This window comes from Corella eumyota, chromosome 3, assembly GCF_963082875.1.
Source record: "Corella eumyota chromosome 3, kaCorEumy4.1, whole genome shotgun sequence".
Classification (NCBI taxonomy): domain Eukaryota; kingdom Metazoa; phylum Chordata; class Ascidiacea; order Phlebobranchia; family Corellidae; genus Corella; species Corella eumyota.
In genome coordinates, this window is record NC_137492.1 from 2,969,568 (window position 1) to 2,985,887 (window position 16,320).

The following is a 16,320-nucleotide window of genomic DNA, read 5'->3' on the forward strand; positions in this document are numbered from 1 at the left end:
TATTAAAATGAAGACACTTTAATACAGTTTCTTTCTTTATTAAAAATTGTAACAATATCTTTCACATTGAATTCTAAGTAATGTTTAAATATACCTCTTATTCGTAAACGTTAATTTTCTAACTATATTTATGTGGACTTGACTTAATAAATTGTGTAAAAATGCATCACAAAAAATTGTTTAAATCATAACATTATAAAGTCAATGTATCTCTAAACAGTCTTTTAACAGTTGAACCTACGGTTGTGCCATTACTTGGATTTATATTTGAGTAATTATGATTTCCATAACTGCAACTTATTTGAAACAAATATGGTTGTACGTCGTTTAAAGTTGTATCAAAAACTAAATTTAGATCTGATTGAGTCGGCATTTTTGGGACAAAGTCATGACGGCCGACAGCTTCAACTATAGAAGCCACCTTCTCGCTAAGACGTGCCCCTGCCGTCTCCCTAGCAACAGCACGCTCTGTTTCTGAGGCTAAAATTCGCTCAGTTACATGTAAATTCCATATCTCCCATGGCACTGATTCATCATTAAAAGGCCAACGATTTCGATGTTTTTGAAAAAATTCTAGAGTAATTGTTCCAATTGATATACCATCTTGCATTTTCTGTTGCATTTGTTCATGAAAACTGATAACGCTCTTTTTCAGCATGTTTTGTAACTCATTCGATGCAACACGGACATAGGTAAAATCCAGAAACTCACAATCAATGTCTTCTGTGCCTATCGTGCCAACAGAGTATGTACCTTCTTGTCTGTAGTAGAACTTTCCAGTTGTTCTATGCAGTAATATGGTGTTGAATAAACTCAAAACTACTTCCTCTACTTGCCCATATTCAACGGGAATGTCAATCTTATACGAATTTGCGTTCATGTTATTGTATACTTGAATTATTTACTTATAATAACCTATACCTTTTTAGAAACAAAAATTGGGATGATTTAAATTAATTGTATTACACTATACATTAATTGTATTACACTATAAGCTTTACTACACTATGTATATGACTGATTTTATAAAGCAGCCAAATTTATTTGTTATGAAACAAGGTTTTTCAGTACGAAGTATTTTCCGACTTGTTTTTTTAGTCTATCCTTTATTTTATCATAACTATTTAAATTTTATTACACTGAATTACAGAAAGGATAACACATACCATTGAACAAAGAAAAGTGCCAGAGGCAATGGTTTTTAAATAAGATATTTATAACAAAATAAGAAAATACCATTTGTAAGGCAAAACAAATACTAATAAAACAAAATGTGAACTTTTATTAATTGAATAAAAAAAAAGGAATTGAAATAAATAACATCAGAAACTTCGTTTAAAAATCAATAGCAATTACCCTCACCAAATCAATCTACACTTGAACCCAAAACAGTGTTGTTTATTTCAACAAAAAGATTGTTAACAATTAACAAAAAAGATTACCCTTTAATTACAGCAATTGGCCTTAACTTGATTGCTTTTTTACTAATACCAGCCATATGACAAGTATTTACAACTTCAGTAACATTTTTATATGACTCCGGCGCTTCTTCCATTACAAGTTTAGGTGATGCTACTCGAATCGAAATCCCTTGTTCAGCGAGGCGGTTTAAAACCTCTTTAAAATCTAAATTCCTTCTTGATTTTGCCCGCGACAATGCTCTTCCAGCACCATGGCACGTAGTACCAAATGTAGTGTCCATGCCTTGTTGGGTACCAGTTAGAACGTAACTACACGTCCCCATAGTGCCCCCAATTAACACTGGTTGACCTGTGAGTTGGTAATCAACTGGTATAAGCGGGTGGTGTGGTGGAAAAGCTCTTGTAGCACCTTTTCTATGAACTAACAAGGTTTTTTGTTTGCCGTCCACCATGTGTTCCTCAACTTTAGCGATATTGTGTGAAACATCATAAATTAAATGCATGTCAAGATCGTCGGGTGTGCAATTAAAGACTTTACCAAACGCCTGCCTTGTTAGAAATGTCATTGAGCTTCTGTTTACCCAGGCATAGTTTCCAGCTGCACACATTGCCTTTAAATATTCACTTCCTTCTTTAGATTTAATATGAGCACATGCTAACTGTCGGTCATTAACAATGATGTTGTCTCGAGTCATTGCTTTCTCCATCGAGACTAAAGCATCTGTGGCCACTTGGTGTCCCAATCCTCTACTTCCACAATGAACCATCACACAAACCTGCCCCTTGTGATCAATTCCCATTTTATTTGCAGCTTGTTTGTCGTAAATATCATCAACAACTTGGATCTCAGCATAATGATTTCCCGCACCCAATGTACCAAGTTGGGGAAGACCTCTTTTCTTAGCTTTTGCTGAAACCTTTGAGGAATCCGCTTGCAACATCCTCCCATATTCCTCACAATGCTCTTTGTCTTCTGCCCATGCATATCCCTCTCTCAGAGACCAATCAACACCCATCTCCAAAGCTTCCTCCAGATCTTTTCCCTTCATAGGTATCACTCCTTTTGAACCTACGCCGACTGGTATGTGATCAAATAATGCCTGGCACAGTTGCTCTTTAACAGGGTTGACATCAGCCTCATCTAAGTTAGTTCTGATCAATCTGACACCACAATTAATATCAAACCCAACACCTCCTGGCGACACAATTGAGTTGGGATCGTCCATATCAAAAGCAGCCATATTTCCAATAGCAAAACCATACCCAGAATGAACATCAGGTAGACCAATTGAGCTTTTAACAATACCAGGTAATGCCGCAACGTTTGCGATTTGTTTAACACCAGGTAAAAACCCACCAATGTTTCCCTTGCAAGAGTTGCGTAGCTCTTCGAGCATTAACTTTTCGAGATTGTCGTTAACGTAAAATGTGCCGTCAACTTTCATGTTCGGAACAAATCCCTTTTTGATCCTCCATGAGTAAGAGTTTATTTTTTCCAAATACTCTAACTCTTCTTGGTAAGTTCGAGTCATGATTCGTTTAGAATTTTTAAACCAGATATTATAAATTTACTACAAATTTAAGAAATTATTTAATATTTAATCGTTATAAAAAAATTTAGTTTTTTAAAACCACATAAACAGATCAACTTACATATAGACAAACAAATCAATTAATAATATATTTTAAAGATAAGAAATTTATGTCCACATTTCTTCCCAGCCTTTTGGTTATATATTTAAAATCACACATGACGGGATATATATTTATTATTAATACCAAACCTTTTTCTGTAACTTGCGCAATTGTGTGAAAATTTGTCTTCATTGGTCTCTTGCCGTTGGTCTTTCGCAATTCAAAGGCAATAATTTCGAATTCATAATTTTAAGTTACGTATCTGTTCAACTTTTTGACTTTTTTATTGCTTTGTCTATATGTACTTAACACGTTTTTTTGCCTACCAGTATTCGTTTATTAGGAGTTTTAACATAAAGCTCTGTTTGTGATATACTACTATAATAACAACAACAAAAACACAAACAAAAAACAAGAACAATGGAAAACAGATGTAGTAACCTACGTTCAATGATATTAAAGGGGAACTGAACTCATTTTTTCACCCAGACTAATAAAATTAATATATTTTTTTAATTTAAATTCCAAAAAAAATTTTTTTTTTCGGGGTAAATTTTAAAAATTACGGGGTTTTGGATTTTGCAGTGAAAAAAGTGCCTACCGCGCGTGACGTCACCGTAAGGGAGTTCGTAATTTCGCTTGTATAGTTTAGTATGTAAATGTAGTTTCAAATGAGTCTAAAACCTTTATTTTTTGCAAATGCCAAATAAAAATGTGATAAACATTTGTAATTAGGTCTACATGAAAGGTTGGTGTAAAATTTTTAGGTTTAATCCACTTATTAAGGCTAAATTCGGGTGTTTGGCTATGACTGCAAAATACCAAAATGTACATGCAGACATGATACATATGGCATAGGTGATGCACACTTATAGAAAAAAAAACTTACAAATGCTTACCGTCTACTATCAACTGTAATTTGTTTCTAATTAAAATTCAAAGGTCAAATTTTGTTAGATACTAAGTACAGCATGACAGGGGACAGGCTTTGTCTCTGTAGCGAATTATTCATTTAAATTATTAAAAACATTCTTTAGTGGTTAGTTGATACAAGAATATAAAATTCTAGCTAAATCTTACGGATATAAACTCTGAATTTAAGTAATGTCTAAATCCATGTTTATTAAGTGGCGTCCGTTCAGCAGAACGGAATTGCCTAACTATTTTTTAAAACGAACATTTGCACTTAATAAAAAGAGGAAATGAATCGTTGAAAAAATGATTCAGTACTAGAAAAACGAGAAGTTATAGTTAAAAGCATTGGAACTCATTGTTAAAATAGGGAGGAAAAATACGCCAAAGTTTGACAGCAAATAAATAACAATTTCATTTCAAATCAACATCAAAAACTGTTTGTTTATAAAATTAAAGGTTAGCTTATGTGGATTTATCCAAAATAAGCTACATCAACCCAACTCAAAGTAGAGCCCGGGGTAATCAAAAATAAGAAAACACAACCGCTACTCCTCGATACGCGTCTTAATTCTCACAAGCGTAAATTTGTAAATAAGCGTTTATTGTTTGATGACTGTATTTCTTGCACATTCGAACTTTCATGAGGTAGGTGATTGCGACGATCGACGAATAAAGGGGACTTGGCCTCTGTGGGCATTATAGACATATTGGCCTCGTTTGGGCACTTCGGAAAAATAATCGGCCTTCTGTGGGCATCAGACATGGGTGCGTCGATCATCGTCTTAAGTTGGCCATTGTTGGGCAAAAGAAACTAGGTAGTTCGTGAAAGAAATGTACTTCATCTTGTTCACTTGACCCGCTTTGTCAAAGAAAAACATGTAAAAAAAATGCTGCGATGGTCTTTCTTCATCTGTCGTTTTTGTAGTTTGATTGTTAAAATTTAAAGCTTGCAATAACGTTTTCCCATTTAAAAATTGTTAATTGTCTGTTTTTTCTAAAGTTTTGGCTGATAAACAAAAGCTGAAAACTTGCTTATCTCCGTTTGCGCGACTCCTCGGAGGGTGTTCATTTGGTCTGAGAACAGAAGCTACAAAATTCTGTTTAAATCCCAAAACCTTAATCACGTCGGGAAAATCATCATTTGTAGCGAATTATTAATTAATTAATTTTCAAAAAACTGTCCTTTAGTGGTTAGTTGTTGGATGATACAAGAATATAAAATTCTGGCTAAATCTTACGGAAATAAACTCTGAATTTAAGTAATGTCTAAATCCATGTTTATTAAGTGGCGTCCGTTCAGCAGAACGGAATTGCCTAACTATTTTTTAAAACGAACATTTGCACTTAATAAAAAGAGGAAATGAATTGTTGAAAAAATGATTCAGTACTAGAAAAACGAGGTTACAGTTCCCATGTGATAAGAGTTGTTAAATAACCCGCAAATTCGATAATAACGTTTTCCCATTTAAAAATTGTTAATTGTCTGTTTTTTCTAAAGTTTTGGCTGATAAACAAAAGCTGAAAACTTGCTTATCTCCGTTTGCGCGACTCCTCGGAGGGTGTTCATTTGGTCTGAGAACAGAAGCTACAAAATTCTGTTTAAATCCCAAAACCTTAATCACGTCGGGAAAATCATCATTTGTAGCGAATTAATAATTAATTAATTTTCAAAAAACTGTCCTTTAGTGGTTAGTTGTTGGATGATACAAGAATATAAAATTCTGGCTAAATCTTACGGAAATAAACTCTGAATTTAAGTAATGTCTAAATCCATGTTTATTGAGTGGCGTCCGTTCACCAGAACGAAATTGCCTAACTGTTTTTTAAAACGAACATTTGCACTTAATAAAAAGAGGAAATGAATCGTTGAAAAAATGATTCAGTACTAGAAAAACGAGGTTAGAGTTCCCATGTGATAAGAGTTGTTAAATAACCTGCAAATTCGATAAACAAGTTATAGTTAAAAGCATTGGAACTCATTGTTAAAATAGGGAGGAAAAATACGCCAAAGTTTGACAGCAAATAAATAACAATTTCATTTCAAATCAACATCAAAAACTGTTTGTTTATAAAATTAAAGGTTAGCTTATGTGGATTTATCCAAAATAAGCTACATCTCATTGCCAAGCAGTAAAGCTAGAATAATATTTTAGTTTAATTAAAACTTCTTTCTTTGCAGAAATTTTTGGCATTATTTGTTTTATTGCAAATATATATATATATACATATTAATAAGATGGAATTTTTAAGTGTTGAAAGTTTATCAAAAAAAGCTAAAACATCAACTGGAAGTGGCAATTTTTGTGAAGCTCCTGGATGCTCCAATTCTGTTTACAATACAAAAAATCTATCAGAACCAATTCATTTTCATAGGTTTCCACAGAAAAATAAAGTTCTTTTAAAAGCATGGATGCATAAGCTAAAGAGATCAAAACCTTTAGCAAAACATTCTATGATTTGCAGTCAGCATTTTGTTAAGGAAGATTATCTAACAAAAATGAAGGTTGATTCAGAAGGCCGAGCTGTGACACAATATTTGAGTAGATTAAAGCCTGACGCCGTGCCTTCAGTTTTTGATTTTAGCTCGTATGATTATAAAACAACTGATCGGCCTTCGACATCTTCACCAACTCAGGAATCTACAAGAGCTACGCGATATAAATATAGACAAAGCAAAATGGTATGTGAAATGTAATCTTTTAGATTAAACATGAACATAATTTTATGATTTCGAGGTTTTATTAAACTTCTAACTTACACATGCTTGACAAAACAATAATTGTTTTTACCCAACAAATGTACAGACATTTTTATTGAAACATATGTAACAAAACTTTCTAACTGCATCTATATATACTTTAAAAAAGGTAGTACAAACACGAGACATGGTTTCAACTCAAGCTCAGGAACGGGAAATTTCCCTTTTATCGGAAGATGTAAGAATATACTCAGTTTATGTAAAATCATTAATGTTAATTTGGTCTAATGAACAATTTTTTTTAAAAGGATGAAGTAATGACTTCTGAGATCAGATGCATAGATGCTCAAACACAGACTGATTTTGTTACAACAGCTGAAGCTGCTGTAAACACTGACCGCCAACCTACCACATCATTTTTGCAGTTACCTCAGGGTAAAAGCCAGTTTGTAGGAACCATGGAAATGGAGGTGCTATCATCATCATCAAACGATAGCAAAGATGATTCATCTGCATCAAATTACAGTGAATACATGCCTTCATCAGAAATATCTGCATTCTTGGGAGAAAAATAAAAATACTGACATTGTAACAGGACTAAAAGTAATTGTTTATGTGCACTTACTGTTAAATCTTTTTAAAATCTGTCACCACATTGGATGTGGTAAAGTTGTCCATGAAGCTCCTAAGGTTATCTATAGGAGATTTGCTGTAATAATTACAACAGAGTGCATAGCTGGACATTCCCATACATGGCGTTCCCAACCGGTGACCAACAAACGTTTTTCCTGCAATGTTTTAATACCATCAACATTGTTTGTTATTGGAAATAGTTACTTAACATTTTTAAGCTTTTGTCGAACACTTTATATTAAATGTGAATCTAAAAAAATTGTTATAATGTACAAAACCTTTTTATTATACCTATCGTTAATCAAATGTGGAACCGGCATAATGAGTCAATTTTGGCAACCGTAGCTGGCAAGGGAAGAGTAGTCTCTGGGGATTCAAGATTTGATGGCCCAGGACATAACGCCACATTTGGCACATATACTCTCCTTGATAAAGAATCCAATTTAATATTGGCACAAGAAACTATCCACGTAAGCGATGTAAAAAACAGTTACTGGCTGGAAATTGAAGGATTAAAGAAAGCTTTATTTTATCTAAATGTGAGTTTATACACCTAATTTTTATGTTTTGTAAATACACAGTTGTGAATTGCACTGGACAAATAGCACTGTGTCATAATTACAGTATAAGTTTTTTTTTAAAGTGGACAAAGGCTATAATTAACCACTTATGGTATTCTGTGTCCACTTGCAATAAAGATGCTCAATTGTTAAAAGAAAAATGGTGTTCCCTGGTTTACCATATTCAAAATAAGCACAGTTGGTTTTTATATGAAAAATTTCATGCCTGTGATCACCCTCCATATGTAACTGATGAACAAAGAAATAAAGAATGGCTACACCCATCAGGCATTGCTATGGAAATAATTAAGTCGGCAGTTATGAGACCAGCTTTACTGAAATCCCTTGAAAAGGTATTTATATTACTTTAGTTTTTGGTCAGCTGTATATAATTAGAAAATTAAAAAAAACCTAACCAACTGTACAGCCTGTTTATGATTTTATTTTAGGTTACAGAATTTATTCATACTGGAGAATTGGAAAGTTTACACTCTTTGTACACTAAATATTGTCCGAAACGAAAAAAATTTACAAAAAAAGGTCTACAAGCTCGATTAAGGGTGGCTGCAATGGACCACAACAATGCTGTAGACCGGAAGCAGGCAAAAACAAAAAGCGGTGATCCCCAGTACAAAATTCAATATTCTAAACCTGCTGCTGGCTTTGTGGCTAAAATTGTAAAAAAACCAAAAACTTACGAATTTCGTAATGATCTAGTTAAAGAAATTTTCGAGTACAGCTGTGGTAAGAAACTTTGTGTTAAATAGTAAAAACAATTAAATATATTTTTATTTGAATTTTATTTAAACATAACAAAATTTTTACACTTTAACAACAAAAGCAATAATGTTTTTTAGAAAATATTGCGCTAGACCCTGTGGAAGCAGAGAAAAGCCCACAAACACTTGCTCAGCATGCTGGAATTGAATTACCCCCACGGGATGTAGTAATTGAATCAATGAAGAGCAGATTCCCCACTGCAAATAATTGAACACTGTTTTATAAATGTAATAATGCTTTTTTTTCTATACTGGGTTTTCTATTTATGTGTTTTTACAATTACAATAAAATATTTGTAAATCAAGTTTGCAGCTATGCCTTATTAAATTTTTTGTAAAATAAATAGCCTAATTACCTTGATGAGTAAGAGAATCCAGTATACTTACCACTTGCTTCAGGATAATTTTCACGAATTTTATTAGTTACACAGGCAGGTATAACAAAACGCACCTTTCTACCCAACTTGCCTCGAGCCCACAATGTAAATTGCCGGTAACAACTCAATCGGTATGTTCTAAAAGACAATTTTAGTTTAAATTTAAAACAACATATAAATTTAAAAAGTATGTATGATTGATTTACCTAGAAGATAAAGGTCGAGTCAAAATGCTATCACCACGAAGTTCATGCATGGTTAACAGTGCTACTTCATTTACTTCTCTGTTTAAGCAAACCATGTCAAATTCAGGATTGTCTGTAATACATCGAAAACTAGCAAGTGTACTTTGACAGCGAAATACTTGGATTTCATTGCAGCATAAACATTCAAGAGGGTTGTTCATACTTACGCATTTTAAGCATGTGCACCATGATAAATTTTTAATTCTTGAAGACTGCAAAACCTCAGGATTGTTGTCATCATAATCACTGTCGATATTGTCATTTTCAGATAATCCTGAAGTTTTTTGTGGTTCAAATGCATATGGTTGTATACCTTGCAGGAATTCACTTTCCGAAGCAAACTCTTTTTCGGGTGTTTGGGAGGGAGAATTACGCATTTCCATTTTTTAAATAGTAAATTAATAATCTAAAGCTAATTAATAAACAATCTACAGTACTTAATATTGTATTATGAGAAACAAGGATAATATATTGTTTCCTTAAAAAAAATGTTATTATTAAGTTTGTCCAAATGTGCTATAAATTACAGTAAAATACAAATGTCAGACTGTAAGCATTTGTAAGTTTTTTTTTCTATAAGTGTGCACTACCTTTGCCATATGTATCATGTCTGCATGTACATTTTGGTATTTTGCAGTCATAGCCAAACACCCGAATTTAGCCTTAATAAGTGGATTAAACCTAAAAATTTTACACCAACCTTTCATGTAGACCTAATTACAAATGTTTATCACATTTTTATTTGGCATTTGCAAAAAATAAAGGTTTTAGACTCATTTGAAACTACATTTACATACTAAACTATACAAGCGAAATTACGAACTCCCTTACGGTGACGTCACGCGCGGTAGGCACTTTTTTCACTGCAAAATCCAAAACCCCGTAAGTTTTAAAATTTACCCCGAAAAAAAAAATTTTTTTTGAAATTTAAATTAAAAAAATATATTAATTTTATTAGTCTGGGTGAAAAAATGAGTTCAGTTTCCCTTTAAGCAGCCAAATGATAAATTCTGTAATTATTTTGTTATTGTGTTTTAATTAAAACTACGCAATATTACACAGCTTAAATATTTTTTTTATATTTTTTACATTTTCTAACTAGTTAAATATATATTGTTAAACCTTATTAAACTTAGTGACATTTGTCATACGCTAAAAGTGATCATTTTTTGTTACAAGTTTAATTTAGTAGTGAGGTCAAATCATATTTTCAATTTTCGTAGTTTATAAATTTTAATTTTTTCACGTAAAGCATGTAAAAATTATTTAAAATTCATCTATTTTTGTTAATAATTTATTAACAGTTATTTCTTGTATTTAACAATTTTTTATTCACGTATTAAAGCTTCAACGTTGGTTTTACTATTTTTAACTTAAAAATCAATTTCAAAATGGCATCGAGACTTGCACGAACATTTACTCGTCTTGGAGCATTCAGCAGAATCGTTCAAAGAACTCAAATAAGACAATTCGCAAATGAGCAAGCTGCGCCAGTAGCACAAGCTGGACAAATGTTATTTACTTTTGCCTCTCCTTCACAGGTAGTTCATTAATTCTTCATTTTATTCAAATGAATGTCAATTTTTTTAGGTTTTTTGTATTTAATTATTTTCAATGTGGAAAGGTCAACCAAACCTAGGGTAACACCAGTTATTCCAACCTAGTCTCAAATGACTTTGGCACTTCAGCATATTATAAATTATAATTGTCCGGTTATTGGCTTCTTAAGTTTTTACCATAGCACCTACTGACCTAACTTAAGGGCATACAGAATACCAGCAGTGGGGATTAAACACCAGACCTCATGTAATAAAGTCAGAAGTTCTAACCACATCACAACCAGTTTTGCAAATTAACACATTTTAACATGTTATTATTTGCAGGCCTTCTATGAGAACACAGTATCAGTGAGACAAGTTGATGTACCCACTGGAACAGGAAGTATCGGTATTCTAGCAAGCCATGTTCCCACATTTGGTGTTCTTAATCCTGGTGTATTGACTGTGTATGAAAACGAGGGTGCAATGCACAAATATTTCGGTAAAAAAAACACATTTTCAAAATAATATTTTGCTATTGCTTTAATGATCTTAGATTGCAGTTTTGATTTTTCTAAATAAAACATGGCTTAATTTTAGTGAGCAGTGGAACGTATGCAGTTAACGAAGATGCTTCTGTACAGATCACAGCAGAAGAAGCTGTCCCAGTTGACCAATTAGATAAAGAAGTAAGTTCCAATACATGTAACACAAATTCAAAACAAAATGTACTTTTAAAATGTCTTACCATATAAATAAAAGGGTACAACAGTCTAAATCGTTGTTTGGACAAATAAATACCCATTTTAGGAGTTTAGATAAAACATAAATAAATCTCAACTGTATTTTAATTTTACAGGCTGCTAGATCAAATATGAATAAGTTACAATCTCAACTTAGTTCCGCAACGACAGAACGCGAGAAGGTTGAAATCCAGATTGCGATGGAATGCAATGAGGCGATTATCAGTGCTATTTAAATAAAATTTTCTACTTCAGTTTAAATCCAGGCCGCACTGGAAGTTCACCACTTATTTTGTTCGCAAATAAATTCAATATAAATTTAAATTTTGTTGAATGGAATTATGAAGTTATTTTCGATGGTGTATTTTTTTCTTAAAAAAAGTTAAAATTTAAAAAAAACTAAGTTTTTTTGCCGAATTTATTATTTACAAAAATTGATTTTTTCTTGTTTTTAAACATCCAAAAATGTTTACTGATTTACAATACACAACCCAACTTAATATGATTGAAAATAAATCCACTGCAAAATTAAAAAATCCTTTAAATTTTTCCTTCCCCAACCTACTTCATCATAATATAAGGGCTCTTTAAAGCCTGCTCCAATTCCAATCTTCGCTGCTGTATTTTCGTGTAAAAATACCTCGACACTCCCTCTTGTGACCATGGAGCGTAGTAGTAATCCGCTACTCTCTCTTCCTCCTTGTTTCCAGATGCATCAGTCATTTTCTTGAGATCAGTGGTCTGAGAAGAGATCCAATCAGCTATAAACTCCTAAAAATAATCAAGATTTGATTGAAATACCAAAAATCTATTTTGTTTGAGTATATTACATATTAGGTGGTACTATACCTGTGGGCTTTCTGAAAATCCCAAAAAGAATTCCCTCTGAATTTTGTGTTGTTTAACAGTAGCAACTGTCTCATGAATTCTTCGTTCCAACTCTGATATTTCTTGTTGACTTGCAGATGAGAGGAGAAATGAACTCATCTGAGATTTCAAAGTGTCATCCAACTCAACCTAAGTTAAAAACAATAAAGATAATGTGTGTTAAAGTTAAATATTGGTTAGTTTTTAAGTCAATAGTATTTTTTTATATTTATTTATCCTTAATGTGGAAAGGTTAACTTTATGACCTGAACATAGAGTAACATCAGTTACCCAAACCCAGTCTTGAGTTGTCTTTGGTAGTTTGGGGGATATTATAGACTATAATTAAACAAGCTGCTAATTGAGTATCGGATTAGCAGGAGATTATACAGTTTGTAGGATATAACTTAATGGCTCTATGACAGAAAAAAGGCAGCAGGAATAAAACCTAAGGCCACTTGTAGTAAAGCCAAATGTTTTTACTACTACACCATGTTGCCAGTCGAAATTGTTTGCCATAACAGTATTTCTGTAAGATTTATTAAGTAGTCCGAATTTACCTCTATGTCATAACAAGCTTGCTTCTTAGCGTCAGCAGGATCCACACTTATCACATGCTGTATAACAATTGGGTCAGGTGGATGAAGAAATGGTTGCAAGAGTCTGGGTATGTCTGCAAAACTAATCCTAGAGTGACCAAGTATTTGTTGCAAGTATGGATCACAGTTAATAAACTCACGATCATGACTGTCCTGTAAAAAATAAGAAATAAAATTTTAATATGTTTTAAAATTATATACATATTGTGATTTTTCTCTTTTAAAATTGTGTATGGGTATTAAAATGAAAGGTCATCTTTGCCCCAAAACTTCTAAATTTTAGGTGTTTTAAAACTGAATGGTATATTTTACTTACTAAACAATAATGTGACTAAAAAATAAACAAAGTTAGTTACACATACCTGTAGTTTTCTAGACTTTATGTATTGCCAGAGACCTTGTATAATAACAGGTCTAGACTGAGTGTGGATGCCAAGCAAGCGAGCAAGTCTGCTATCCAGTTTGAACTGTGGTGGCAAGTAGTTAAGCATAAACAACATTGTGCACCTCACATTTTTGTCACCATGTCTTTTAACCTAAATTTCAAATATTTTTTTAAGGTTGAAAGTTTTTGGTTTTTAAACTTAAATTACACACTACTTAGGCTAAAATTTTAACTTTAGGTGGAACTTAATTAAAATAACACACTTTAAGGCCTAAACATTAGTTAAATTTTGTTATCTCAACCTAGTTTTAAATTGATTTTAGCAGTTTCAAATATTAGAGATTATAATTGCTCGATAATTAATCTGCCAATAGATTTATGGCTCAGCAGGAGTTTACACCATTTATAACCCCTTACTTAGGGGTGTGTTAAAGCAGAAAGAAGTGAGAACTGAACCCAGCAACTCAATTCCACCGCTTTTATTTTTAAGAATATTTGGTTAAAAAAGCAAGATTTTACCTGAAATCCGTCAGTTTCGTTTGTATTTGCAGTCCTGTGCCACTCAACCAAGTGATTATCAGGACCATACAAATCCTTGTCCAACTCAATCACTAAACTTTTAAAGAATGATGAGAACTTGCGCTTGTGTTTTTCATCTGGTTTTGAGTGATGAATTGGATCTTCCAATAATCTTCCTTCAACTCTAAGCTCCCAAGATGCCTGAAACAACAAAATAGTTATGTTGAAAAGAAAAATATAAGAAAATAAAAAAATTTTATATTTTTTGGATATATATACATTTTAATTTATGTTTTTTTTGCTTGAAAAAAAAAGAACGTAAAAGTCAAAGAAAAAAAAATGAGTAGATAGCAGTAAAACTACAAAGTTACCTTATCCTTATTCTCATCCTTGCTATCAGGATCGACTTTCGCCGGAAAATATTGGTTCGAGATGAAAACTCGCAACTTTCTTTTTACTTTAACCGGCCTCTTTAAAGCTTCTTGAATATCCAACCTTTTTCTCAAAATGGTAGAATCCAGTTTTCTCTCAAATGCCAACAAATCCATGTATGCCTGTATAAAAAACAAATTGATAATGCTTAATTTAAAAATTTTATACGGCTAAAATAGAAATGCTAAATGGCCAGTTTAGTCAGTGGCATTGTTAAAACAGTTTGGTTTACATAACATGATTTCAATTTTATAACATGATTTCAATTTTAAATGCTATACTTTAGCACATCAAAGCATACCTTTAAAAAGGCATCATGGTTTAAAATCAAAGTAAATTACACACCTGAGATTCTGGTACCAAATCACGGACAGCTTCCGAGATAATTTTATCCGACAATTTTTTCTTTTTCAAAAGTTGTTGTTTATTCCTACAAATTAACATTTAAAATTTATTTTTAATTTATTTTTTATAAAGTAACAACAGAGAAAAAATGAAAGGAGGACCTGTGATCACTTGGCTGAGAAGATCCAGCAGGAACTGGAGTGCCAGGATGAGGAACAGGTCGTTTCCGAGATGAAGAGGGATGATTCGGAGTCATCCCTGGACTTGGAGAGGCCATATAAGGTGAAGCTGGACCTGCTAAATAAAAAAATACGAAGTTGAATTTGTGAGGTTCTAAAATTGAAAATAATTTTGCTTTAAAATGTTTTTTTAATAATTATTTATCCTCGGTGTAGAAATTGGACCCAAATATAACATTAGTTACCCCGTCCCAGTCTTGATTTGCCTTTGGCAGTTTAAAATATTATAAATTTATAATTTCCCAAAAAATTAAGTTGCTGATTAAGTGTTGACTTCGCAGAGGTTTATAGCGCCTTTCTTAAGGGCAGTACAGCATGAAAGCAATGAGGATCGAGCATAGCACCTCATGCAGTAAAGCCAATTGGCAATTGTTCTGACCAGTGACCACTGACCACCCAGTCTGGAAAGTAGGGCAGTTTTCGACGAGATCTCGTGCGTGCAAGCGTAAAAATGGCGTGACCGCGCGTGCACTACGATTTTCGGTCTACGCGTGCACGCATGATTTATATTGGCGTGCCTTACTTAGATCTCGCTTAAATATACAAGGCATCAGCATTGCGCGTGCACAAATTTTTTTTAAAACCAGGCCTGCAAAACGTCAATTTCGGGCGTGCATTTTTCGACCAAAAAAAATCTCGTGCGTGCACGCTGCCTTACTTTCCAGACTGGCTGACCACCACACCAAGCTTCTGGTTTAGGGTAAGAGTTAAAGAATGAATCACACTTAAATACACACTATACCTGGTCTTGCTCTTTGATAATAAGGAGACTGGCCCCCATGAAATTGACTTCTTGGCGTTGATTGCATTTCCTTTTTAGTGAAACTAAATCATAAATTAACAACGAATTTCGACAAAATCCGAAATTAAAATGGTTTTGATTCTATTTAAAATCTTTAAATTATTAAAAAAAATATTTTTAAAGCACAAAATAACAATAACATAAAGAAGACTACCCCTTTATTTACTGCTATAAACAATTGAGCAGACAATGCGCAATTGTTGTCGGAGCCGACTGTCGTACCTCGTCGAAACGCAGAGAAGCTCGCGCTTTTTATTTCGAAAAGTGTTTCCGTAATATTTTAAATCGGACATAGACAAATTTTTAAATACTTTATAAAAGTAAATGGTTAGGTTTCTAAACTTAAACTTGTGATCGTTTTGTAGGCATCTTTATTTTGCCTTATGGACACTTGTAGGCGTACACAATTTTCACTGTGTTTTTAAGAAAATTAACTAGTAACCTTATCAAGCTATAGTTAACCTACATATTTTCTTTAGCTAGGCAGAAATTTTGGTGTGGCTTAAACACCTTATTCAAGGATGCTACAGGATTAAAGCAGTTGGGTTCGAAACTAGGACCTTGTGTAGTAAGCTAAGTGTTCTAACC

The 16,320-nt window shown here is 32.9% G+C and overlaps 4 protein-coding genes across 4 annotated transcripts; 1 reads left to right on the forward strand and 3 right to left on the reverse strand.

Annotated features, from left to right (window-relative positions):
- Positions 1 to 55: 55 nt before the first annotated feature.
- Positions 56 to 918, reverse strand: LOC145744840 (autophagy-related protein 101-like). The gene has a single exon (XM_082562794.1). It carries the CDS (start codon positions 878 to 880, stop codon positions 194 to 196), a length of 687 nt encoding a protein of 228 aa, XP_082418920.1. The 5' UTR covers positions 881 to 918; the 3' UTR covers positions 56 to 193.
- Positions 919 to 927: 9 nt separating this feature from the next.
- On the reverse strand, positions 928 to 3,426 carry LOC145744838 (RNA-splicing ligase RTCB). Its single transcript, XM_082562792.1, has 2 exons — positions 3,206 to 3,426; positions 928 to 2,992 (listed from the first exon to the last, which is right to left on the reverse strand). Exon 2 carries the CDS (start codon positions 2,951 to 2,953, stop codon positions 1,439 to 1,441), a length of 1,515 nt encoding a protein of 504 aa, XP_082418918.1. The 5' UTR covers positions 2,954 to 2,992; positions 3,206 to 3,426; the 3' UTR covers positions 928 to 1,438.
- A 7,145-nt stretch (positions 3,427 to 10,571) lies between these two features.
- LOC145746121 (ATP synthase F(1) complex subunit delta, mitochondrial-like) lies at positions 10,572 to 11,868 on the forward strand. The gene is made up of 4 exons (XM_082564310.1): positions 10,572 to 10,804; positions 11,147 to 11,303; positions 11,402 to 11,490; positions 11,661 to 11,868. Exons 1-4 carry the CDS (start codon positions 10,655 to 10,657, stop codon positions 11,778 to 11,780), a joined length of 516 nt encoding a protein of 171 aa, XP_082420436.1. The 5' UTR covers positions 10,572 to 10,654; the 3' UTR covers positions 11,781 to 11,868.
- Positions 11,827 to 15,848, reverse strand: LOC145746120 (SWI/SNF-related matrix-associated actin-dependent regulator of chromatin subfamily D member 1-like). The gene is made up of 9 exons (XM_082564309.1): positions 15,673 to 15,848; positions 14,853 to 14,988; positions 14,692 to 14,776; positions 14,286 to 14,468; positions 13,915 to 14,115; positions 13,373 to 13,546; positions 12,972 to 13,163; positions 12,394 to 12,561; positions 11,827 to 12,315 (listed from the first exon to the last, which is right to left on the reverse strand). The coding sequence occupies exons 1-9, from the start codon at positions 15,737 to 15,739 to the stop codon at positions 12,106 to 12,108; spliced, it is 1,416 nt and encodes a 471-aa protein (XP_082420435.1). The 5' UTR covers positions 15,740 to 15,848; the 3' UTR covers positions 11,827 to 12,105.
- Positions 15,849 to 16,320: the final 472 nt, after the last annotated feature.

Coding starts and splice junctions, on each gene's coding strand:
- LOC145744838 (XM_082562792.1), bottom strand. CDS start 2,953: ATGACTCGAACTTACCAAGAAGAGTTAGAGTATTTGGAAAAAATAAAC.
- LOC145746121 (XM_082564310.1), top strand. CDS start 10,655: ATGGCATCGAGACTTGCACGAACATTTACTCGTCTTGGAGCATTCAGC. Junction 11,304..11,401: donor TGCAATGCACAAATATTTCG/GTAAAAAAAACA, acceptor GCTTAATTTTAG/TGAGCAGTGGAACGTATGCA. Junction 11,491..11,660: donor TTGACCAATTAGATAAAGAA/GTAAGTTCCAAT, acceptor TTAATTTTACAG/GCTGCTAGATCAAATATGAA.
- LOC145744840 (XM_082562794.1), bottom strand. CDS start 880: ATGAACGCAAATTCGTATAAGATTGACATTCCCGTTGAATATGGGCAA.
- LOC145746120 (XM_082564309.1), bottom strand. CDS start 15,739: ATGCAATCAACGCCAAGAAGTCAATTTCATGGGGGCCAGTCTCCTTAT. Junction 14,989..15,672: donor TTATCAAAGAGCAAGACCAG/GTATAGTGTGTA, acceptor TTTTTTATTTAG/CAGGTCCAGCTTCACCTTAT. Junction 14,777..14,852: donor TCTCAGCCAAGTGATCACAG/GTCCTCCTTTCA, acceptor GTTAATTTGTAG/GAATAAACAACAACTTTTGA.